This window comes from Protopterus annectens, chromosome 7.part0, assembly GCF_019279795.1.
Source record: "Protopterus annectens isolate FY-2018-M chromosome 7.part0, PAN1.0, whole genome shotgun sequence".
NCBI lineage: Eukaryota > Metazoa > Chordata > Ceratodontiformes > Protopteridae > Protopterus > Protopterus annectens.
Window position 1 is genome coordinate 433438743 of NC_056739.1, and position 24017 is coordinate 433462759.

The following is a 24017-nucleotide window of genomic DNA, read 5'->3' on the forward strand; positions in this document are numbered from 1 at the left end:
ACTACATTCTTCGTGTTTCACTGTTGCAGCCATCACATTTGGGTTGATTCCCAAACCTGAAGAAAGGGTGGAGGCAGTCAAGAAGACTGAGGGCTGGCTAGGATGTCCTGCAGGACTGCAGTGGCAAAAGCCTGCCCTGGATTTGGAGAAGATAGGCAGGTGCTAATGCTTGGTGAAGGTATGAACTGATGTCCATGTTGCAACCTCCAGGATATCCCTGGTGGGGACCCCTCTGAGGAAAGTTGCAGAGGTGGAGGTTGCTCTGGTAAGAATGTGTCCTGACCCCCTGGGGGGGGGGGGTTCCCGTGTTGCTTGTAGCAGAAATGGATGCAGTGTGCTATCCATTTGGAAATGGTTTGTTTGGCTATGGCTTTGCCCTCTACTCCTGCAACAAAACTGACGAACAATTGATAAATCTTCCTAAATGACTTAGTCCTGTCTAGATATCTGAGCTGTCTGTGCACATCTAGAGAGTGCAGTATCCTTTCCCCCTTGTTTTGTGGGTTATGGAAAAAGGTGGGCAAATGAATGGATTGGTTGAGAGCCACACTGGACACCACTTTTGGCATGAAGGATGGGTTAGTCCTGAGGGAGACTCTGTCAGCACAGAAAATAATGAAGGGCTCTACAGCCATTAGTGCTTGTAGCTCGGATACTCTTCTTGCTGAAGTGCTTTAACTCTGCTGAAGCTGCTGGTTCAAACGGTGGCAGGGTGAGCTTTTCCAACACAAAATTTACGTCCCAAGCTGGAGTAGGTGCTCTTCTGGGTGGCCTTAAGTTGTTAGCCACTCTTAGGAATTGTTTGAGAGGGTGTGAGAAAAGAGGTGGCTCTGTGCTGAAATGAGCAGAGATAGCAGAGGCATGAATTTTAATAGAAGAAAAAGAGACCCTTGTGTAGTAGGTCAGCAAAGTAATTCAGGATGAGAGGTAGGGAGGGCTGTTCCATGCCGGTTCCCTTAGCCTGGATCCAGGTGCAAAACCTTTTCCATTTGTCAGCATAAGACTTTCTAGTGCTAGGGTGTCTGGCATCCCATATATAACATCTAGAACTTGTTTGCTGAGATTGCAGCTTATGCAGTGGTCAGGGAATAAGCCAGGCTGCCAGATTGAGGGTCTACACATTTGGGGATGCATGAATTCTCCTTCCCTCTGGGTCAGGAGTGCTGGAATCTGAGGGAGATGCCATGGTGGCAGAGGTGACAGGCTGCGCAGCAGTGGGTACCAGTGTTGGTGTGGCCAGTCTGGGGCAATCAGGATTGTCCTCGTTTTTTCCTCCCTTACTTTGAGCAGTACCCTTGTAATAACTGGTAGTGGGGGAAATGCATAGACTGAGAAGTTGGTCCACTGGAAGGACAAAGCATCCACTTTCCAAGCCTTGCAGTGAGGTTCCCTGGAACAGAACTTGCTGAACTGATGGCGGAGTGGGAAGCAAAGAGGTCGACCTTCTGGGTGCCCCATTTCTGAGTTACAAGGGTGAAGGTTCTTTGGTCTAGCTGCCACTCATGTGGTCCAGAAGATTTCTGCTTAAGTTATCTGCCCGAGAGTTTAGTGAGCCTGGCAGGAATTGTGCTAACAGGTGTAGTTGCATGGCTTAGGCCGTGTGCCAAAGGGTCATGGTGAAACTGCACAGATGGTACGAGTGAGTCCCTCCCTGCTTGTTGATATACCACATCACAGTGGTGTTTGTCTGTTTTGATCAGTAGAGGCCCCGGAGAGAGTGGGGGTCTGAAAGCGGACAGTGTGTCCTGGACAGCTAACATCTCTTTTTGGTTGATGTGCAGATGATGTGGACTCCATTGGCCCTGTATGCACTTGTCGTCCAGGTGTGCACCCCAGGCATAGTCTGATGAGTCTGTGGTGAGGGTCTGGGCGGTGAGGGGTTGTGTGAAGGGTAGTCCCTTGTTGTGGTAGCATGCTGCTGCCCACCAAAGAAAATCTTTCCTTAGGCAAGGTATCATTGGTATAATTTTCCAGGTCTTGAGTGTGTTGACACCAAAGGCTTTTTAGGTACCACTGTAGTTTCCTCATATGCAGTCTGGCATATGGAATGAGTAGAATGGAAAAAGCCATGAACCCCAGAGCCTGCAGGATGTTCCTAGTGGATAACTGGGGTCTGGTGGCTATTTTAGAGAAATAGGCTGTGAGGTAGGTTTGCTTTTCTAGTGTAAGGAAAGCCATCTGGGATGCTGTTGTCCAGGCTTGCTCCCAGGAATACAATTTTATGGGTAGGTACTAGTTTGGATTTCTTTTCATGGATAGTGTAAACCCAGGGAGGTCAGTAGGTCCTTTACAAAAGCCAGGTGCTTGAGCAGCTTTTCCTGTCTGTCTGAATTAGGCAGTCTAAATATGGGTACATTTGAATATTTTTTTGCCTGCAAAAAGCAATGGCAGGACCCAGATATTTTGTGAAAACTTTAGGAGCAGTGGAAAAGCCAAAGGGAAGCGCAGAGAACTGAAAGTGCAGTGATCCTGCTCCGAAACGTAGGAATCTCCTGCATGATTCCCTAATACAGGTCTCCTTTAGGTCTATAGGGTGGCTAACCAAGCATCCTTGGAAAGCATAGGTAGCAATTGCTGGAGGGTGAGCATTTTGAATGTTGGTATCACCAGAAATGTGTTTAGAATGGATAGTTTCGAGGATGGGGCGCCAGGTGCCCTCTTTTCTGGGTACCAGGAAGAGTCTGGAATATAAATCTTGGCCTATCTGTTCTGCAGGAACAGGCTCTATTGCCCTCATGGAGAGCAGGGAAAGGACTTGCTTTTTGGCCTCTGCCCACTGGTATGGTGGGAGATCTGGGAACCATTTTAGGGTTGGTAGTGTGTGGAAATAGAATTTGTATCCCTGGGACACTATGCTGAGGACCCAGCGGTTGTTAGTAATGGTGGCCCAAGTGCTAGTGTGGAAGGAGAGTTTTCCTCCTAGGGGCAAATGCAGGCGGGCAGAGGGAGGGGGTGGAAGTGGAAAGTTATGTGAGTTCTTACCATGAGGGAGTGGCTTAGCACTCCCTGTTTTTGAAGAGGAGGAACGCTATTGCTTAGATCTCTGCATTCCTTGGGGCTGCTGTCTGGGGGGCCTGAGCTGTGCTGACCTGGAGGGGGCAAGAAAGGACCAGTGCTTGGAGGGGCAATGCCTACTGAATCTGGGTGGCAGGGACCTGAAGGAAGTCCTTAAATGTCTGCATAGATTTAGCTTACTCTTCCATCTTTTTTTAAGACCTCCTCTGCCTCTGTGCCAAACAAGTTGTCTTTGTGCAAGGGTGCGTCCAATAATTTGGATTTGACATGGTCTGGCAAGGACTGTTCCTTAAGCCAAGCATGCCTTAAAGTTTAGAACCAGTGACTGCTGCCTTGCAAGATGCTTCTAGGGCGTCAAAACCACTTTGTAAGGTGTGCTTAGTTACTTGACTTGCAGAATGCATTAACTCTAGCAATTATTTATTTTCTGCACAAGCAGGAAAAGTTGACACTTTTTGTTTGAGGAGTTCCATGGTATGTTGTTGAAATTTTAGCATATGGAACTGACAATTTAGTGCTCTAATAGCAAGAGTACCAGATGTGTATACTTTTTTACCCCATCTAAGGCTCGGGAATCTCTATCTGAGGGGGTGGGATTCTTAGCAGAAGTTGCTTTAATTCCTTTAGGCCCCTGAGAAATAACCTCAGGGTCAGCAGTAGAAATTTTGAAAAGACATTTGAGAGAGTCAGGGACTCTATAGTACCTGTCAGGTTTCCTGGGAGCAGGAGGGAGGGTGTCAGGAGTCAAACTATATTCCATAAAATCATCATCCACAAAATCCAGGACAGGAGGAATGGACAGAGGTCTGTGCTGTGGAAGATCTAAGAATTCCCCGAGTCTCTAAGACTGAGGGTAGTCCTGACATTCCCATTGGAAGTGTTCCCTCAAAGTATGTAGGGTTTCCCCAAAGGAAAAACCCTCGGGTGGAGAGGCTGAAGGAATGGATTCCTCTGCATCAGAATCCTCATAAGCAGATAGGGGTTGCATGTCTTCATATCCAGATGCATTAGAGTCATCGGACACCTGTTCAGATAAAACTATTGGGGACAATTCTTTTTTTCTTTTGGAAGTGGTAGCTTGGCTTCCCTTGATCAGCATTATAAGGTCTTACTCTACTTTAAGCATTTGAGACTGAGGCAAGAAAGCAGGTGCCAGAGACTGGGTCGTCTGTTTCTTGGGTGTGGTTCGTACCCTGGGCCTTAGAAACTCTGTAGTTTTCGAAATAACGGTAGACACGAAAGAAGTCGTCAGTGTCAAGAAATGGTAGTGTGAAGTACTTCCTCGGAAGCCAGTGCCTGCTCAGCGGCTCCAGACCGATCCAAGGTAGAGACAACTGCAGGATCCTTAGTCGATGAAGTCTCGTGGCATACTGGACTCCGAAAGAGTCTTGGTAGCGGCCTGCGATTCCACAGAAGTGGAGATCAGGAGCTGTGAAAGTGCCTCACTGAGGACTGGAGAACTGACGACTAGCTTAACGGAAGCATTATCGATAGGTTTGGACCTGTGCGGTCTGTCTTTATCCTTACTTTTTTTGGAAGATCTGCTGTCGGACGGCTTACCAAAGCCATATCGGAATTCGAGGACAGAGTGAAAATATCTAGCTACAATAAGGTCTGATGACATATAGTTTTGGCGTTTAACAGAGCACAAAAATGACAGCAGGGGATGTAGTGGTCTGGGCCTGCAAGTGACACAGTAAGAATGAAAGTCTCGGTGTGGTATTTGCTTTCCACAAGCGAGACAATTAACATTTTCTGACATTGGTTAGAGCAGGAAAAAAGGATCCCCAATGGGGTACTTGGCTTTAGAAGACTTCAACTTCATTTCGGAAGACGAAAAACTCAGGTAGCAGGCTGGCCGTCACTCGTGCAAACTGCTTCTGCTTTGGGCTCCTCTGCAAGAAAGACTGGTGTAATGGAGTCGGCTGCCATATTTTATACTACTGATGACCTGACGTCAGTCCTGGAGCGACGGCAACCGACGCAGAAATACTAAGCCTCTGGTAGTCGGGCCAACTGAAGGCTACCCTGGCAGGGATAACCCAAATGTGATGACTGCAACAGTGAAACTCAAAGAACATCTACCAATGACAGCAGTTAAGGAAATACCATTAAATGTAAAAGGGAAGGGAAGGGAAGTAACCTATAAAAAAGATGGTTACTGGTGGGAAAGTGAAAAAGCAAGAGAGAAAAACAAAAGTAACCTAATAAACGATTACTGTTAAAGAAGGATTATTAAAGATAATGGAGAGATGGAGAGAGACTAAATGCACTAATATATGGAAAATAGACTGCAGATGAAAAAAATTTAATATAACCTGATAAACCAAGTGCTAGCCGATTGGACCACGTCTTGCCAAGCGGCAAACGAGATCTGGGGTAACAAGGAAAGATGCACTGTGGGTAAGGGGAGGTACTCAAGAGCTTTCTGGTTGCCACGAGATTATTAACCGCAGAGTCAGATCCCGTGGATTGGATCCAGACCCCATATGAGATGATGAGATGAAAAATTGAAATCAGATCAAACTTTTCCTCTTTCACTAAAAAGAACTATAGTTAATGGTATCCACTGATCATTTAAGGTGAATGAAGAAAGCAGCATAAAGACTTTTCCATATTCAGAGATCAGATTTATGTCAATGCATAATGCAATGATGGTGCAAAACTGATATCTAGATGAATCAGCACTAAACTGATAGCCAAAACTTTTACAAAAGAAATGTACTCAAATTAAGTGCAATTATCAAAGGGAAAGATGACAAGCCTATAGTTTTTACCTTCAACTACTCTTCACTACAGACACCAAGTTAATAGCCTACAGAAAAACCCTGAGATAATCAACACCTCAAATTATAAAATACCTGAAATGGGACAAACTGAACAAGTTCTCTTGAAACTGCACAAACTGGTAAAGCAGGTGCCCTTTGTTATCTTGCACATAAAAGGCAGACAATCAGTGTGGAAAAGAAACCTATACAGTGGCTCTGGCCCTCTGATCAGGTCTCCTCCCCAAATACATGCAACCTTATAAGGTCACCATCAGCAATTTTCCTATGTCACTGTAAAATATTTCTGACAGATGCAGACACCCTAAGGAAGACTATGCACAGTAGAAAGCACCCTCAAACACTGCATAAAAAAAAAGCTCACAGCAATTTAGTAAGTGAATTTCTACACTTCTTACCTCTCCATAGATTCTGAAAGTGCATGTCTCTTCTTCTAGTTCAATGGCAGTTACACCAGGAACTTTCCGTGCCTGCTGAATGTTTACTCCATGTGTGCCGATTGCCAAGCCCATCAAATCCTCTCGTACACTGAATTCCTCTTGGAATGCTGCTGCCAGCTGCTTACTTGTCTGGTTTAGAAAAGAAAGGAAAAACAGTCCAGCTACTGGCTACATTGCTAAAATTCTACTCTCAAAAACAAAGGGCAAAATGGATACAAGCTCTGGTGGAAAAGAAATGTATTTTCTTAAATGTAATACCATATCTTTAACAAGTGCTAACCAGATGGCAAGGCTAACAAGAACATGTACATCCAGTGAAATCACCCTTGTAATAGTAAACCTTCATGCAGCCTTTTCACAAAGTTGAAGATTAGCATTACACACAGTGCTAAATCAAGAGGGAATGCCATTTAAGTTTAATAATTCACCACACTATTGCTCAGACTAGCTCTCTGTCATGTAAAAGCTTTAAAAAAATATCTGCACCTACTTTATAATCTTAAGTTACTTTTACCAAATACTGTAGTAAACATTCAAGTTCTCATACTCATTAAATCTTTGCTAACAAACACAAAGCAGAACTCACCTCCAAGTGTTTAGTTGCCTCTTCATTTCGAATTATTAGCATAAGTTTGGTTCGAATACTGCGGAAGTGCATGTCACTCAGTAGTGTGGCTCTTTTTACTGTTGTTTCATTTGTTGACTGAGGGAAAACATTACAGTAATTTAATGAACACAGATTTGGTATTTTATGCCACATCTGATTTTGAAACAATAGTATGGATTTTGGCTAGCTGTACTACTTAATTACACTGTTATTCAATAATATAAAAATGGAATTAACCATGTACACAAATTTCAAAAGTGAGTCCAGTGGCAAAAGTCAAGGCTATAGTGCAAATACCATCTTATAGATATAGACAAATATATATATATATATATATATATATATATATATATATATATATATATATATATATATACAGTTATACAACTGCATACATTTATTGACATCTGTTTACCAGGAACATCCGACTGGGCACAGCTGCCCTTTTTCAGCTGAGGCCAGGAGAGTAAAGTTCCAAGGTATCATGTTTAACTAAATCAATATTTACAATAGGAAAGTACAGTTTTGTACCTACCATAAATGTAGATGTTCGAGTGCTAATACAGCTGCAGTCATAACAGATGGGTTCTCCTGCCGTCAGACAGGTCCTCGGTCGGCCGAATTCCAAAGTCTAGGTCCGGCGTCGGTTGTCGTCGCTTCTTCCCTGACGTCAGCACGACAGGGGTATAAAGGAACCAGCCAATGCCATTTTCTTCAGTTTTTCTTGCCCCAGATGTCAGGTGCCCCCAGAAGGAAGGCAATACATAAATTTGTGTAATAATGCAGTGCAATATAATCAAAATACAGTAGTTGCAAGCAAATACATCATAAATGAATACCCCAATCAGGTTGTATGAGGATGTGTTAGCCTATAGGCCTGTCCCAAGAGGGGAAGGAGGGAGGGAAACCTGGACTGCAGCTGTATTAGCACTCGAACATCTACATTTATGGTAGGTACAAAACTGTACTATGTTCATTGTGCATACAGCTGCAGTCATAACAGATGGGTAGAATCCCAAAGCTAAGAAAGGGTGGTAGGCACTAGGTGGAACTAGGAGGAGCCAAAATGCCCTGCAAGACTGCAGTGGCAAAGTCTGCTCTAGATTTGGAGTATAATGGTAGGTTGTAGTGCTTGGAGAAGGTATGCACAGAACTCCAAGTGGCTGCTTCCAAAATATCCTTGGTAGGAACTCCTCTGAGGAAGGCTGCAGAGGTGGCTGTGGCCCTGGTGGAATGAGTCCTAATGCCTGTAGGTACAGTTTTGCCATGAAAGGAATAGCAAAAGCGTATGCAGTGGGCTATCCATTTTGAGATTGTCTGTTTGGAGATTGGCTTTCCTTGAGCTCCTACAGCATAGGACACAAAGAGCTGTTCTGATTTTCTGAAAGGCTTTGTTCTATCCAAATAGTAACGCAGTTGTCTGTGGATGTCCAAGGAATGTAGTAGTCTCTCCCCTTTGTTTTGAGGATTAGGATAAAAAGTAGGTAAATGTATGGCCTGATTTAAAGCTACCCTGGATACCACTTTAGGCATAAAGGACGGGTTGGTTCGTAAGGAAACTCTGTCCTGACGGAAGATGATAAAAGGCTGGACAGCCATGAGAGCCTGTAGTTCTGAAACTCTACGAGCTGAGGTGATAGCCAGAAGGAAAGCTGTTTTCCAGGACAAATATTGCAAATCTGATGAGGCAGCTGGCTCAAAGGGAGGCAAGGTCAGTTTTTCCAGAATGAAATTAAGATCCCAAGCAGGTATTGGTTGTTTCCTTGGATGTCTTAAATTCTTAGCCCCTCTGAGGAACTGTCTTGAGAGGGTGAGAGAATAAAGGTGGATCAGTGTTGTATTCTGCAGAAATGGCTGAGGCATGGATTTTGATGGAGGAGAATGAAAGTCCACTGCTTAGCAGCTCAGCCAAATATTGTAGTATTTGAGGTAAATTCAGTTTTCCAGGATCCTGGCCCTTTTTCTCATTCCAGACACAAAACCGTTTCCATTTTGCGGAGTAAGCTTTTCTAGTTGATGGCCTTCTGGCCTCCAAAATGACATCCTGCACCTCCTTGGACAGTAGGGCCTGTTGTGATGCTAAGGAATCTTCCATGCGGCTAGATTGAGTGTTTTTAGCTGGCTGTGAAGAGTTTTGAAGCTGTGCTGAGTCAGAAGAAGAGGCATTAGAGGCAGGGTCCATGGTGGGGAATGCGTCAGGCTTCTCAGGAGTGGGTACCAGTGTTGCCTTGGCCAGTCCGGAGCAACGAGAATCATCTTTGGTCTGTCTGCTTTGGTTTTCAATAGAACTTTGGGTAGCAGAGGAAGAAGTGGGAAGGCATAAACTGTCATTGATGTCCAACTGAAAGAGAGAGCGTCCACTCTCCAGGCCTTTGGATGGAAAATCCTTGAGCAGAATTTTGTCAACTGATGATTTTTGTGGGAGGCAAAGAGATCTATGTCTGGTCTTCCCCATTCTTGGATTATTTCTGTAAAAACTTTTGGATGCAATTTCCATTCGGTGGATCTGTCATATTCCTGCTTAGGTTGTCTGCCAGCGTGTTTTCCTTGCCTGGCAAGTACTGTGCTTGTAGTTCCATTTGTAAGTCCATGGCCATGTTCCAAAGTGACATGGCCAGTCTGCATAGGGGGTAAGAATGTGTGCCTCCCTGTTTGTTTATGTACCACATAACTGTGGTGTTGTCCGTTCTTATCAATAGTTGACCTGGTTGTAGAAGGTCCTTGAAAGCTATAATAGCATTTATTACTGCTAGCATTTCCTTTTGATTGATGTGAAGGTGCTTTTCTTTTTGGACCATTTGCCCTGAATGCACCGATCTGTCATGTGCGCCCCCCAGGCGTAGTCCGAGGCGTCTGTTGTGATGACTTGATTTGCTTGAGGCTTGCTGAATGGAAGACCTGTGTTTGTTTGACATGCTTGAGCCCACCACAGAAATTCCTTTTGCAGACATGGAATTAGTGGTATTATTGTTTCCAAACTGTGGCTGTGTTGAGACCATATGTTTTTCAGGTACCATTGTAGTTTCCTCATATGCAGCTTTGCACATGGGATTAGTAAGATGCAAGATGCCATGAATCCCAGAGCCTGCAGGATTTTCCTTGCAGTCAGCCTGGTGCAATTTGCTAGTGTTCTGAAGTATTGAATTCGTTGCCCCTGCTGCTCTGGCGTGAGGTAGGCCATCTGGGTGTGTCCAAATTGGCACCCAGGAAAATTATCTTCCGAGAGGGTATTAGCCTTGATTTCTTTTTGTTGACTGTGTATTCCAGAGAGTTCAACAACATTATTACATAAGCCAGATGTTTCAGAAGAATGTGCTTGCTGTCCGCTTGGATCAGGCAGTCGTCCAAATAGGGGTATATCTGTATCCCTTGAAGTCTGCAGTAGGCAATTACTGATGCCAGACATTTCGTGAATACTCTGGGTGCAGTAGATAAGCCAAAGGGCAATGCAGAGAATTGATAATGAGTTGAACCTGCAAGAAATCTGAGGTACCTTCTGCAATTTTGCCTGACTGGGACATGCAGGAATGCCTCCTTGAGGTCCAAAGTTACCAGCCAAGACTCCTTGCCCTGCATGGGAAGAAGTTGCTGTAGAGTGAGCATCTTGAATTTTGGTATGAGTAGAAATGTGTTTAGGATGGATAGGTCCAAAATAGGTCTCCAATCTTTTCCCTTCCTTGGTACCAGAAATAGCCTGGAATAAAAACCTTGACAGTGTTCGTGCGTAGGTACCTCTTGAATAGCTTTCATGTTTATGAGATCTGTAATTTGCCTTTGTGCCTCTGCCCTTTGATTGTGTGGCAGGTTTGGCATGCCTCTCATTTTTGGAAGGGTGTGAAAATGGAATTTGTAGCCTCTGTTTATAATGTCCAGGATCCATTTGTCCTTTGTGACAATATGCCAATTTTTTGAAAATAATGCCAGCTTTCCTCCTAAGGGGGCTGCCATTTGAGATTTGGTTGGCATGCAAAGGGGAAAGTCATTGGGTTTGCTTTCTGAAAGATTGCGAGTTATCCTCACCACCTCTTTGTGTAGGAGGTTGCCATTGTCTGCCTCTAAACGATCCTTGGGATTGTCCTCTGCCCCTCGGGCACCTGTATCTGCCTCTTTGGGGTCTGTCCATGGCAGGAAAGGACCAGTTTCTGGAAGGCCAACTTCTACTAAAACGTGGGGGTTGTACCTGTAGAAAATCTTTCACAGTTTGCATTGATTTAGCTTTTTCCTCCATTTTCCTTAATACCTCCTCAGCATTAGCACCAAATAGTACATCCTTTTGAAGAGGGGCGTCTAGTAATTTAGCTTTGACATGATCAGGCAAGGCTTGTTCCTTGAGCCAGGCATGCCTACGTATGACTGATCCTGTAACAGCAGCTCTACATGAGACCTCTAGAGCATCAAAACCACATTGTAAGGTATGCTTACCCACTTGTTCTGCAGTATACATCAAATCCTGCAACTCCTTCAAATCTGGTTGTTCAGGTTGTGACATTTTACTTTTCAATTGTGATAACAAAAACTGTTGGTATTTTAGCATATGAAACTGACAGTTTAAGGCCCTCATGGTTAATGTAGCCGATGTATATACCTTTTTTCCCCACCTTTCTAAGGATCTGGAATCTCTCTCGGAAGGTAATAGATTTTTAGCAATGGAGGCCTTAACTCCCTTGGGGCCCTGTGAGATGGTTTCTGGGTCAGCAGCATGGCTTTTGTATAGAAATTGGTGTGAGTCAGAAAAGTACAGTACCATAAATGTAGATGTCCGAACAGGATAGCATCTGCAGTCATAACAAATGGGTTGTCCTGTCGTCAGGCAGCCCTTCGGTCGGCCGGATTCCAAAGTCTGGGTCCGGCCGCTGATGTCGCACTTCACCCGACGTCATCTCTGCTGGTCTTCGGGTATAAAGGCATCAGCCGACGCCATTTTCCTCAGTGTTTCTTGCCCCAGATGCCAGTTGCCCTCTAGGAAAGCTAAATTTTGGATAAATGCCAATGTTTCCAAAATAGTAGAAGGCAAACACAAAAAATAAGCATGTATGTACATATATACAAACAAATACACCATAAGAGACTCCCCCCCCAGCTAGCTATTAGGAGGGTAAATACCCTAGGAGTACCACAGAGGGAAGGAGGGTGGGTAATCCTGACTGCAGATGCTATCCTGTTCAGACATCTACATTTACGGTAGGTACAAAACTGTACTATGTCCTTCAAGGATGCATCTGCAGTCATAACAAATGGGTAGAATACCATAGCCAAACTAGGGGAGGAGGAAGAAGAATTATGGTGTAGTTAGGATCCCTTGCAATACAGCAGTGGCAAACCCTGCTCGGGATCTAGAGTATAGAGGTAAATTATAATGCTTGGCAAATGTATGCACGGAGGTCCAAGTAGCAGCCTCAATAATGTCCTTGGTTGCCACTCCTCGTAAGAAAGCTGTGGTAGTGGCTGTAGCCCTTGTAGAATGAGGTCTTATGTTCTGTGGAACTGGTTTTCCATGGTAGGAGTAACAGAATCTTATGCAATTTCCTATCCATTTGGAGATTGTCTGTTTGGAAATTGCTTTTCCTTCCCTTCCTGTTGCATAGGCTACTAAAAGCTGGTCAGTTTTTCTGTTACTTTTGGTTCTGTCCAGGTAGTAGCGTAACTGTCTATGTACATCCAAGGTATGCAGCAGCCTTTCCCCTGTTCTGTGGATTGGGAAAGAAGGTAGGTAGGTGGATTGCCTGGTTTAAAGACACTCTGGATACCACCTTAGGCATAAATGTAGGATTAGTTCTCATGGACACTCTATCTTGATGGAAGATTAGGAAGGGTTGTACTGCCATTAAGGCCTGTAGTTCTGAAACCCTCCTTGCTGAAGTAATTGCCAGTAGGAAAGCAGTTTTCCATGATAGGTGTTGAAGATCTGCTGTTGCTGCTGGTTCAAATGGAGGGAGTGTCAATTTTTCTAGCACAAAGTTCAAGTCCCATGCTGGTAATGGTGGTTTCCTAGGGGTTTTACATTCTTGATCCCTCTGAGGAATTGCCTGAGTAGAGGATGCGAAAAGACAGGTGGATCGAAGCTGTATTCTGCGGAAATAGCTGATGCATGTATCTTGATGGAGGAATAGGACAGGCCCGTGTAGAAGCTCTGCCAAGTACTCCAGGATGTTAGCAATATCTATGTTCGAGACATCTTTTCCTCTTTCAGTACTCCAAATGACAAACCTTTTCCATTTTCCTGCATAGTTCCTTCTTGTTGAAGGTCTGCGGGCTTCAAGGATAATGTCTTTAACCCTTTGGGATAAGTCTGGGTTAGTAGCTGTTATGTGATGTTCCAGGCAGTCAGTTGCAAGGTTTTAGGTTTGGGTGCATGATGTTGTAGTTGTTCTGAGTTAACATCAAAGGCATCAGGGTATTGGCCATTCTCCCCTGAGACATGCTCCTCAGCAAAGGATACCAGTGTTGTCTTGGCCAATTCGGAGCTATCAGAATTATCCTTGGACGTTCCTCTTTGATTTTCAGTAGTACCTTGTGCATCAAAGGAAGAGGTGGAAATGCATATGCTGTCGGGCCTTTCCAACTGAAGGATAGAGAGTCCACCTTCCATGCTAGTGGGTGGCATGTCCTTGTGCAGAATTTTTTGAGCTGGTGATTGAGTGGGGATGCGAATAGGTCTATTTGTGGCATTCCCCATTTCTTTGTGATGGCCTTGAAGATGTCCGGGTGTAGCATCCATTCGTGAGCATCCGAGGTGGTTCTGCTTAACATGTCTGCTAGGGTGTTTTCTTTTCCGGGCACAAATATTGCCTGTAACTGGATGTTGTAGCTCAGAGCCATATTCCAAAGGTCCAGAGTCATTCTGCATAGGGGGTATGAATGAGTCCCTCCCTGTTTGTTGATGTACCACATGACTGTGGTGTTGTCTGTCCTTATCATTAAATGGCCTTCTTTGAGGAATGGTCTGAATTTCTGGATTGCTAGTTTTACTGCCAGCATTTCTTTTGGTTTATGTGCAGGTGCAGCTGGTCTGGAGTCCACAATCCTTGTATGCACTTGTCCAACATGTGCGCCCCAGCCTAGGTCTGAGGCGTCCGTTGTGATGGTTTGGTTTGCTTGAAAGTTGTGGAAGGGCAAGCCTGGGTTTGACTGGCATGCTTGAGCCCACCATAGGAACTCTTGTTTCAGGCATGGGATTAGTGGGATTTCGGTTTCTAAGATGTGCCTGTGTTGAGACCATAAATTCTTTAGGTACCACTGTAGTTTTCTCATATGCAGTCTGGCATGGGGGACCAGGATTATGCATGATGCCATGAAGCCCAAGGCCTGCAGTACTTTTCTTGCTGTTAGTTTGTGCTGCTTTGTTAATGCCAAGAAGTAAAGAGGGAGTTGTGCTTGTTTTTCTGCAGTTAAGAATGCCATTTGTTTTACTGTGTCCAATTCCGCACCCAAGAATGTTCTTGTCTGGGATGGTATCAGTCTTGACTTTTTTAAATTGACTGTGTATCCCAGGGCTTGTAGTAAGCAAATGACTCTTTGTAAATCTGTTGTCAGCTTGCTTTTGTTGTCCGCTTGTAACAGGCAGTCGTCCAGGTATGGATAAATTTGGATTCCTGTAGCCTGCAATGAGCGATTACTGATGCCAGGCATTTTGTGAATACTCTGGGCGCAGTAGATAAGCCAAAGGGCAATGCTGAGAATTGATAATGCTCTGATCCTGCAAGAAATCTGAGGTATCTTCTGCAATTTGGTCATATGGGGACATGCAGGTATGCCTCCTTGAGATCTAGAGTTACCAGCCAACACTCCTTGCCCAGCATGGGAAGAAGTTGCTGTAGGGTCAGCATTTTGAATTTTGGTACAATGATGTATGTGTTTAAGACGGACAGGTCGAGAATAGGTCTCCAACTTTTCTCTTTTCTTGGTACTAGGAAGAGTCTGGAGTAGAATCCTTTGCCCTGTTGTGTTATTGGTACTCTTTCCACAGCTCTCATCTTTGTTAATTGAGCTATCTGCTTTAGAGCTTCTGTTTTTGATTTGGAGGTAGGTTTGGCATTCCTCTTTTACTGGTAAGGTGTGGAAGTGGAACCTGTAGCCTTGGTCTATGGTTTGCAAAATCCACTTGTCTTTTGTGATATAGTGCAAATTTTTTGAAAATAAGGCTAACTTTCCGCCTAAAGGTGCTGCTATTTGCTCCCTGGTAGGCGGTGTCAGAGTCAAGTCACTGTGATTGTCCTGTTGCAGTGGCAGTGGTTGTGTCTGTGCCTCTCTGGTTATTGCCTTGCCACTGGCGTCCTCTATAGGCACCTCCTCTGGATTGATTTCTGCCTCTAGAGCGCCTATTCCTGCCTCTGAGATTTTGAGGAGTCTGGAAAGGACCAATTTTGGCAGGCCAGTTCCTGCTAAACCTTGGGGTCTGAACCTGTAAGAAATCCTTAACTGTTTGTACAGATTTTGCCTTCTCTTCCATTTTCTTCATTACTTGCTGAGCAGGTGTACCAAATAGACTGGCCTTATCCATAGGAGCATCTAACAGCTTTGCTTTAACATGATCCGGCAAAACCTGTTCTTTCAACCATGCATGCCTTCTTATCACTGTGCCAGTCATGGCTGATCTAAATGAAGCCTCCAGTGCATCATAGCCACATTTTAAAGAATGGTTACTAACCTGCTGAATGTTATTCACCATTTCTAAAACATATTTCTTATCTAAGGAGTCATCAGAGGACAGCTTCTTAGTTAACTGATCAAGCATAAACTCTTGGTATTGGATCATGTGAAACTGACAGTTTAAAGCTCTAGCTGAGAGAGTAGCAGAGGTGTAAACTTTTTTCCCCCATCTCTCTAAGGACCTGGATTCCCTTTCAGAAGGGAGGGTTTTGCTGAGGTCAGCTACTGCCTTAGGCCCCTGGGATATAGTCTCAGGATCTGCAAGTGGGGCCTTGTATAGGTGGTGATGAGTGTCTGGCACCCTGTAAAATCTATCTGGTTTGGCAGGGGCTGGAGGTAAAGTATCAGGAGCAGTGCAAACATCATTAAATGCATCATCCACAACAGGCAGAACTGGAGGTATAGCTAAGGGCCTATGTTGTGGTAAGTGCAGAAAGGTCCTAAGCCTTTTTCTAGAATCTGAGAAATCTTGTCCCTGCCATTGGAATTGTTCTCTCATGGCATGTAAGGTTTCCCCGAAGGAAAATTCCTCTGGTGGAGAGGCAGATGGAATGGATTCTTCAGCATCGGAATCTTCATAAGTAGAAAAAGGAGCCTCTGGCTGATCTGTAATGTCTGGGTCATGCGAAGAATCATCAGAGGACACTGGCTCGGGGGGCTCTGCTCTAGGTCTCTTTTCTGGAGGCTGAGAGGCCCTGTCTGGGTGAGATTGGGATCCCCTAATTAAGGAGATTAAATCCTCTGCCAGAGTAAGCATTTGTGAACTAGAAGTGGGCCTATGTGAAGGGGTCCTAACAGGCACTGATTTAACAGTTTTGGCTGCTTTAGCCCTGGCAAATGCCTTTATAGACATGGCTGCAGGAGGCCTAGCAGCACCACGTGCTGGGGTAGAGACATCCAAAGGGATGGTGTCTGATAATTCACTAGGAACCACAGTAGTAGGCAAAACTTCAGAGGCCGATTCAACTAAGGTAGCAGGAGCCTCAGTAGTAGTCATGGATTCGGCTGAAGATTGACCCGTTTTCTCGGTTTCGGCCGAAACCGAGACACTCGCGGCTTGCTTAACCGTGGTTTCGGCCGAAACCGCGAGTGTCAGTCTTTTTCTTTGTGTTTTTTAACAATTTGGGTAGTCGGAGGATCCGACGGCATAATGTACGCAAAATCTGAGCCGAAAAACTGTTCAGCAAACTCCGACCGACGCCTAAGCGTCCGTCGGTTGAAGGAAGCACAGGCTAAACAGGCTGCTACGTCGTGGTCTGGGCCTAAACAAGGTAGGCAGTAAGAGTGGAAATCTTTATGAGGTATTTGTTTCCCACAAGTTAAACAGTTATTTACTTTTTCTGACATCGGCTGAGGCAAGAAAGAGTCCCCAACGGGTACTTAGCTTTAGAAGTCTTCGAAGTAGTATTCGGTAGTAGTAATCTCTGGATCTGACCGACCGGCACTTGCGAACAGCTTCTGCTTGGGGTGCCACGCGGCAAGAAAGACTGAGGAAAATGGCGTCGGCTGATGCCTTTATACCCGAATAACTGCAGCTATGACGTCGGGTGAAGTGCGACACCAGCCGAGGCCAGACCCAGACTTTGGAATCCGGCCGACCGAAGGGCTGCCTGACGACAGGACAACCCATTTGTAAGGACTGCAGATGCATCCTTGAAGGACATCCCATCTGTTATGACTGCAGCTGTATGCACGATGAACATCATTTTATAATGCAGTTTCAGTGAATACACAGCACAATAGTCAGTACAATAACATTTGTACCAATATTCAACAATATTACATTTACAAGCCTTGTACTGAAACTTTACAGAGTGGTGTACAAGACAGGCAAAAGTAATTTAAGAAATACAACAGAGTGACGTATTTAGAGGAGATAAGCAAGTTTGAGTGCTGCTATGTAAGTAGTGATGGAATAGAAATTTGGTTGTGTCAGAAGTAGGTATAGTAGCTGAAGTAAAATAACGGGAGGTATTAGGAAGAGATAAGCAGGTTAAGTGATTTAGTACCTTAGAGAGAGATGAGAAAGGGGATGAAATATATTAGAGAGCTATGCCTGGGATGAGGGGCAGCGAATTTTAGTAATGGTTTGAAAAGATGAAGGTGTGTGATAGAATAATAATCCTATATCAGTCAGGTCTAAGTTTTAGCTACACTACTGGAATAGTGACTGACCCCAGCAGCCCTTTGTGGTTTGTAGATGGTAAGCAGTTATTATTCGACTGATACAGAAGATTTGGAAGACAGCATTGGAGTAGGGGTCTAACTGCTGGGCAGGAAGACATGAAGCAAATCCACACACTCACCAACCTATTTCCATTTTATACCCTGATGCAACAATAAGGGAAAAAAAGATACTCTGCAGAACTGAAAGAGATGAAATACCACAAGTGAATAGGTGTTACTGTATTTATTTTTTATTTTCCTTTGAATTTGTTAACTGGGGCAGAGCACTGATCTCACTGGACCCATTTCACTCTCAGCCTGGAGGAAAACTATAGATGCATGACATTAAATACTAAGCTAATGACAAATGTAATATACACATTATATACAAAGTGAAACCCCATGTTGGCCTGAGAGTATAAAGGCAACAGATAAATTACATTATATACAGAGCGACTGAAAAAATACAATATATACTTGCATTATATATCGAATGGCATCAGACTTGGCATGCTGAAAGAATCACAATCAAAAACAGTCAGAGCAAGGTATGTAGACAAAAGGGAATGGAAATGTTAAGTTAAATGCCCAGAGACAACAGCTGCATTTTCTTAGAGTCTGGAAATGTGCATTTACTTAGGTTCATAGGTTCATACTAGGCTATCTGCCCGAGGGCATTTACAAGCCTAGCCCATAGTTTTGTGGCTTACGCCACCCCTTTAGTATGGGGAACTATACCCATTATTTTGCTGTGCCTCTGTCGAGCAGTGACACTGAGGTAATCCCTGGGGTATATCTGCGATCTCCCATCCATTGGTCAAGATTTCTCTTGAACAAGGCCAGCGAGGTGCTCTGCCTCACATATACCGGGATTTTGTTCCACAGCATAGGGAGTCTTTGGGTGATGAATCTATCCCTCCAGCACGTCCTATTAATAGCCGTGTCGAGGTTTAAGTCTCCGCCCTTGTGGCTCTGACGGATCTAGATTTTTGAGGTGAAGCATATTCATCAAATCTGGGTTTAACATGGCCTTGTATGTTAGGCAAAGGTCACCTCTGAGCAAGCGGTGGCGACTGAATAGAGCTGGAGTTCTTTCAGTCGGGCAGCATAGGACAGATGTTTGAGACCCTTTATCCTTTTGGTGAGGAACTTTTGTGGCCTCTCCAGCTGCTGCAAGTGTCGGGTCAGATACATTCCGAATGGGGCATTGTACTCAATCATTGGTCTGATGAGTGATGAGTATAGGGAGACTATGACCTCCCTTGATCTAGATGAGAATCCCTTCATGATAAGGTGGGCAATGTAGAAGGTCTTCCCAACTACTTTAGCTACATGGGTGTCGAATGACAGACTACTATCAACCTGGGTCCCCAGGTCCCTGATAACTTCTTCTGTGCTCAGTGGATTGCCACCTATTTGGTAGCTAGGGGTAACCTTGTTTTTCCGAAGGGTATGACTATGCATTTTTGGCATTTAACTTTAGGCCATGGCTCTGGCACCAGTTATCCGCTTCTGTGAGACCCTTCTGAAGGATATCTGTGTCAGATGTGTTTTCTACTATGGCCCAGTTTGCAGTCATCTGCAAACTTTGTCAGCCATAACCCTCCTGTGTTTGCTTGTACTTGAAAAGTAGATGCCAAACAAGAGTGGGCCCAGGACTGAGCCCTGTGGTACACCACTTGTGACAGGCTTTGAGTCTGACATGGCGCCAGCAACTCTGACCCTGTGGGTTCTGTCACTCAGCCAGTTTGCAACCCATCTTGTGATGTATGGGTTAACATTTAAGCTGATGAGTTTTTCAATAATACCCGAGTGGGGTATTGTATCGAAGGCCTTCGCCAGATCGAGGTAGGCTGTATGGACTGCCTTTCCCTCATCAATGGCTTTGGTGACTGTTTGAAAAAGTCAACCAAGTTTAGAAGGCATGATCTGCCTTTGACAAAGCCAAACTGGGATGGATCCAAAGTCTGCAAATTCCCTATGTCTTTATTTATGAGGTCCATTATGATCCTCTCCATGGCTTTGCAGATAAGGCTTGTCAAGCTAATGGGCGGTAATTTCCAGGGTCGGTGGAGGCACCGCCTTTGTGAAGTGGGACCACAGTTGCAGTGCGCCACTCCTGGAGTGCGTATCCAGAGGTAAGACTATGATTAAACAGCTGTCCTAGCTGTGGGTTTAATTCCTCGTTGAGTTCGTGGAGCACACAGCCGGGGACACCATCAGGTCCCATGGATGCTGTGTTTTTGCTTTGGAGAGAGCAGTTCTCACTTGGGCGTTGGAGATGTTTGGGGGGCTGCAATCGCTTGGTATAGATATCTCTCCTTTTGGGGGGGGGGAGTTTGCACTGAACCTGTCAGCCAGTATGTTGGCAATGTCTGTAGGATCAGTAATCTTCACATCATTTTGAACTAGTTCTGAGCATATCTGGGAGTTTCCTCCCAGGTTTCTAACATAGCTAAAGAAGGCCTTATGATTGTCTTTTGAGTCTTTAGCTATTTTTCTCTCAAAATTTGCTTTGGATGATTTTATGAGAGCTCTTAGTTTTTTACTTAGTGATCAAGGGTGTCTTACCTTTTAAGGATTTTGCTCTATCCTGTAGTAGCTTCCTCCTTTTGTTGTAGAGTTTGTTTATGGCTGGGGTCCACCAGACTGGACGCTTGCCTTTGGTACAAAGAGTCTTTGTTTTGCTTGGGATTGCCTTAGCCATGCAGTCCTGCAGGTGCTGGTAGAAGGCATTTTAAGTGATTCAGCGGCTTGAGTACTGTTTTCCGCGGCTCGGGGCCTTAAAGGAGACCACACTAGTCTTTAGAAGTGTGAAGTCGGCTTTGAGAAGTTCTTTACTGTGGTCTTTTTATTTCAGGTGGGGGTGGGATGAGGACCTCCAGCGAGATTAGTTTGTGATCTGATCTCACCAGTGAGGGGTATACTTCGTGTTGAACATTGTGCTCCCATGTTCGTGATGATGAGATCAAGTATGTTTTCTCCTCTTGTGGGGATGGTGACTAGTTGTTCCATGGCATTTGAGTTTATGAATTCCAGGAACTTTTGGGCTAGGGTGTTTGGGCTTGAGTAGTGTTCCCAGTCTATATTAGGGTAATTGAAGTCACCTAATATGATGGTGTTTGGTGATACATTTATCCCTCTAGTGTTTTCAGGAAGGCCATGTGAGGTTCCTGAGTTTGTGAGGGTGGCCTGTAACATGCTACAATTTGCAGAGCAGTCTTGCCTATGGTTAATTGCACCTGGATGGTCTCCGATGCATCGTATGCCACCAGTCTTGAGGTGTGGGTGTCCTTGATGAATATGGATACCCCTCCTTTCTTGGTATTGTCCGGATTTTGGGGCGGAACGCATGATATGAGGTAAAACCTGATAGTGCTGGGGTGCTCTCAGGAGCCTTGAACCAGGTTTCTGTCACAGCACAGACATCGATGTTCTCCATACTGAGAAGGGCCTCGAGTGCGTGCATTTTGAGATTTAGACTTCTGGCATTGAGCAGCATTACCCTTAGTTTTTTCCTTTTTGTGTTCTAGGGTGGTAGGTTTAGAATTTGAGCCTTGCCTAAAAAGGCACTATGGGGTGGCAAGAGCCTTTGCCAATATCCGAATCCCAGGGGTGACAGGTGCAAGCCGTCTCTTGCGAAGCAGCGTGGCTTGTCCAGCATGTCATCCCAGGCAGACAGACATTGGATCCCCTTTGAATGACACCAGAGTTTAAGCCAATTGTTAAAGCTGATCATCTTATCTCTGTATTGTGGCATCATTCTTGGTGAAGGTAGGATACTGCTCAAGGTCAGGGTCATACCTGCCTGGACTACATAATCAGAGAGCTCCTCAATGTCTCTTTTCATGTAGTCCAAGGAGGTACGTCTCAGGTCGTTTACACCAGCGTGGACAATGACTGAGTCGTATTTGTACCTGCTGTTGAGAGACCTGAGTGCTTGCGTTATGTGGCGGATTCTAGCCCGACAGGCAGCTTACTGTGACCTTCTCCTTAGTCTGGTGAGCGGGACGTCAGTGTGTCTGACTATGGAGTCACCAATGACTAGTGTGTGTCTGGCATTGTGTTTGGCCTTAAGGGCTGTGACTGTTTGACACTCTGACTGTGAGGTCTATGTGTTGCAGGTGTTGTGTTCTGAGGTGGTGGTGGTTTGGGTGTCTGCTTTGGTGGCCTCTGCTGTTTTGGTAGATTTTTGATCAGAGCCTCCGAGTATGTCTTTGTGTGTTTATGTGTATGATTTGAGGTTGTGATGGTACTGTGAGAGACTGGGTCTATAGTGTGTGTGGTAACCTTCTCCTCCTGACTGGTCTTGCCAGTCCTATGTTGAGAGAGCTCAGCCTCCAGTTTGGCCGTATAGTTGCATCTCTCGCATGTATTTGTGTTTTGTGGGAGGAGGAGAGGGTTGTCTGTGTACATGAGGCAATTGTAACATTGCCTCAATATTCCCAGGTTCACCAGCTGAGCAGGAGAGGACACTAGCAACTGATCCCTCGACATGCTAGAAGGGCTAGACAAAAAAACTTTAAAAGAGATTCCGGAGGACATGGGTGACCGAGAAATGGGGGTTTGCCTTTTTGGGGTGCTATCTATAAGACTGCCGTATCAAGGTAATAAGTACTGTAGGAGCAAGTGCTAGGTTTAACAGATAGAGAATAGTCTACTTGGAGTCAAGTAGAGATGATCTTTTTAGTTATAGGATACGCTGATTAGATCAGTAGTATAGTTCGAGGAAGGTAGTTTTAAGGGAAAATTTGAAGAGTGGACTTTAGGTAGCCTGAATAGTTTAAACCTGCTTAACCGCCGCTGCCCTAGTGTGCAACAGTGGCAACTCCGTGCTAAAACGCGCTTTATAGCAGGGGGCTGGAAAAGACAGGAAATGACCCAAAATGGCCAATAGACTACAAGTTACTGCCTTAAACCACTCCTCTAAGGACAAACAGGCAGCTCAGTACTCCCACTCTCACTGGTGAGTAAAGAAACTTCCCCCTGACCAAACAAGGAAAATGGAGAAACACAGGAACCAAGACAAAGCCCAGGGATCAGCAAAATCTGGTCTCTGGAACACTAGTTAGGAAAGTATGGAAAACAAGGATATTTTTTTTGTTTTTTTCAAGTTTTTTTACAGAAAAGCAGAAAACACAATAAATGCTATGATTTTCGACTAAATGCTATCAAAAGCTAGTACACTTGAGTGTATTAGCCTGTAGTTTAACTTTTAGGCAAAACTTAAACTAGCAAGTGCAGTAAACAGTTTTAGCTTATAAACACAGTAAAAACAGTGCAAACTTTGATAAAACAAGCAGAAACAGTAGTCGAAAGGCACAAAAAGTCGAAAAAAGCCAAGAAAAATACTTAAAATCTGGAAAGGTAGTCTTTTCTGGTCTCTGCTGCTAGAGGAACACTGCTGGCCACCACGAGGAGCTGTGCTGAGTTCTCAATAGCTGGAAAAGCCCGCCAAAACGCACTTATGGATGGAAAATGTGGTAAGAGGAATGATCTTGAAGGGAGGGGCTCCCACAGTTGGTTCCAAGGACTGAGACAGCATGGTCTGTGCAATGAAGCCTAGTTTGGTGGTGGGGGGGGGCGTGTGGTTAAGATGTCTAAGGTTGTATATTGGTGAATCTCTAAATAGTCTGGAAGCTAGTGGTGTAAAGGTGTCACTCTTGACAAGTTCAGTCAACAGACAAGTAGAAAATCAGCATGTTTGACAGGTAGCCCATTTAGCTTTTTTCAACAGTTTTGAAGTGTTCATTTTTTGGGGAGAGAGTGATAAATCTAAAAATGGCATTTGAAATGGAATGTGAATGGTGAACATACTTTTAAAAGCTGCAGCAATTTGTGGGAGACAATATTCTAGCGGAGCCAGTAAGATACTTTTACATATGGCATTTCTACAGGGACTGGATAGAAACGGAGAGATCCTATTAGCTCAGGACAGAATTGATTGTGTGTGTGGAGTCCACGTGCAGTTGGAAGTTTAGGAAAGGGTCCAAACAAATCCCTAAATATTTGAAATGACATTTTCAATACAGTTATTAATTTGATCAAGGATTTTGAGAGGCCAGGAGAGAGAAGCAATTGTTTGCCTAGTGCCAGAAAGCATTGTTTTTGTTTTAGAGGGCTTTAGTAGTAATTGATTTTCACTGACATCAAACCATCCCTAGCATTAAGATTCTCTCACAAGTAATAATTCTCCAGCTGTATTTTCTTAAACAAAAACAGTTTAGATTAAAAAAGAATTACTGTTTTACTTATTAAACTTTGGTTCACGAGAGGAAGTACTTGTTGCATTTTCCAATATTTGTTTTTTATTTCTTGATTTTCATGACTCCATTTATCAAGGGCATGAAAATT

The 24017-nt window shown here is 44.4% G+C and overlaps 1 protein-coding gene across 1 annotated transcript in view; it reads right to left on the reverse strand.

Annotated features, from left to right (window-relative positions):
- The window catches only part of FXR2 (FMR1 autosomal homolog 2), a 1381282-nt gene that overhangs the window by 982554 nt on the left and 374711 nt on the right, over positions 1 to 24017 (reverse strand). The window contains exons 7-8 of the mRNA XM_044076212.1: positions 6828 to 6944; positions 6200 to 6370 (exon numbers count right to left, since the gene is read on the reverse strand). Coding sequence (XP_043932147.1) covers positions 6200 to 6370; positions 6828 to 6944 — 288 coding nt within the window. The remainder of the gene's footprint in view (positions 1 to 6199; positions 6371 to 6827; positions 6945 to 24017) is intronic.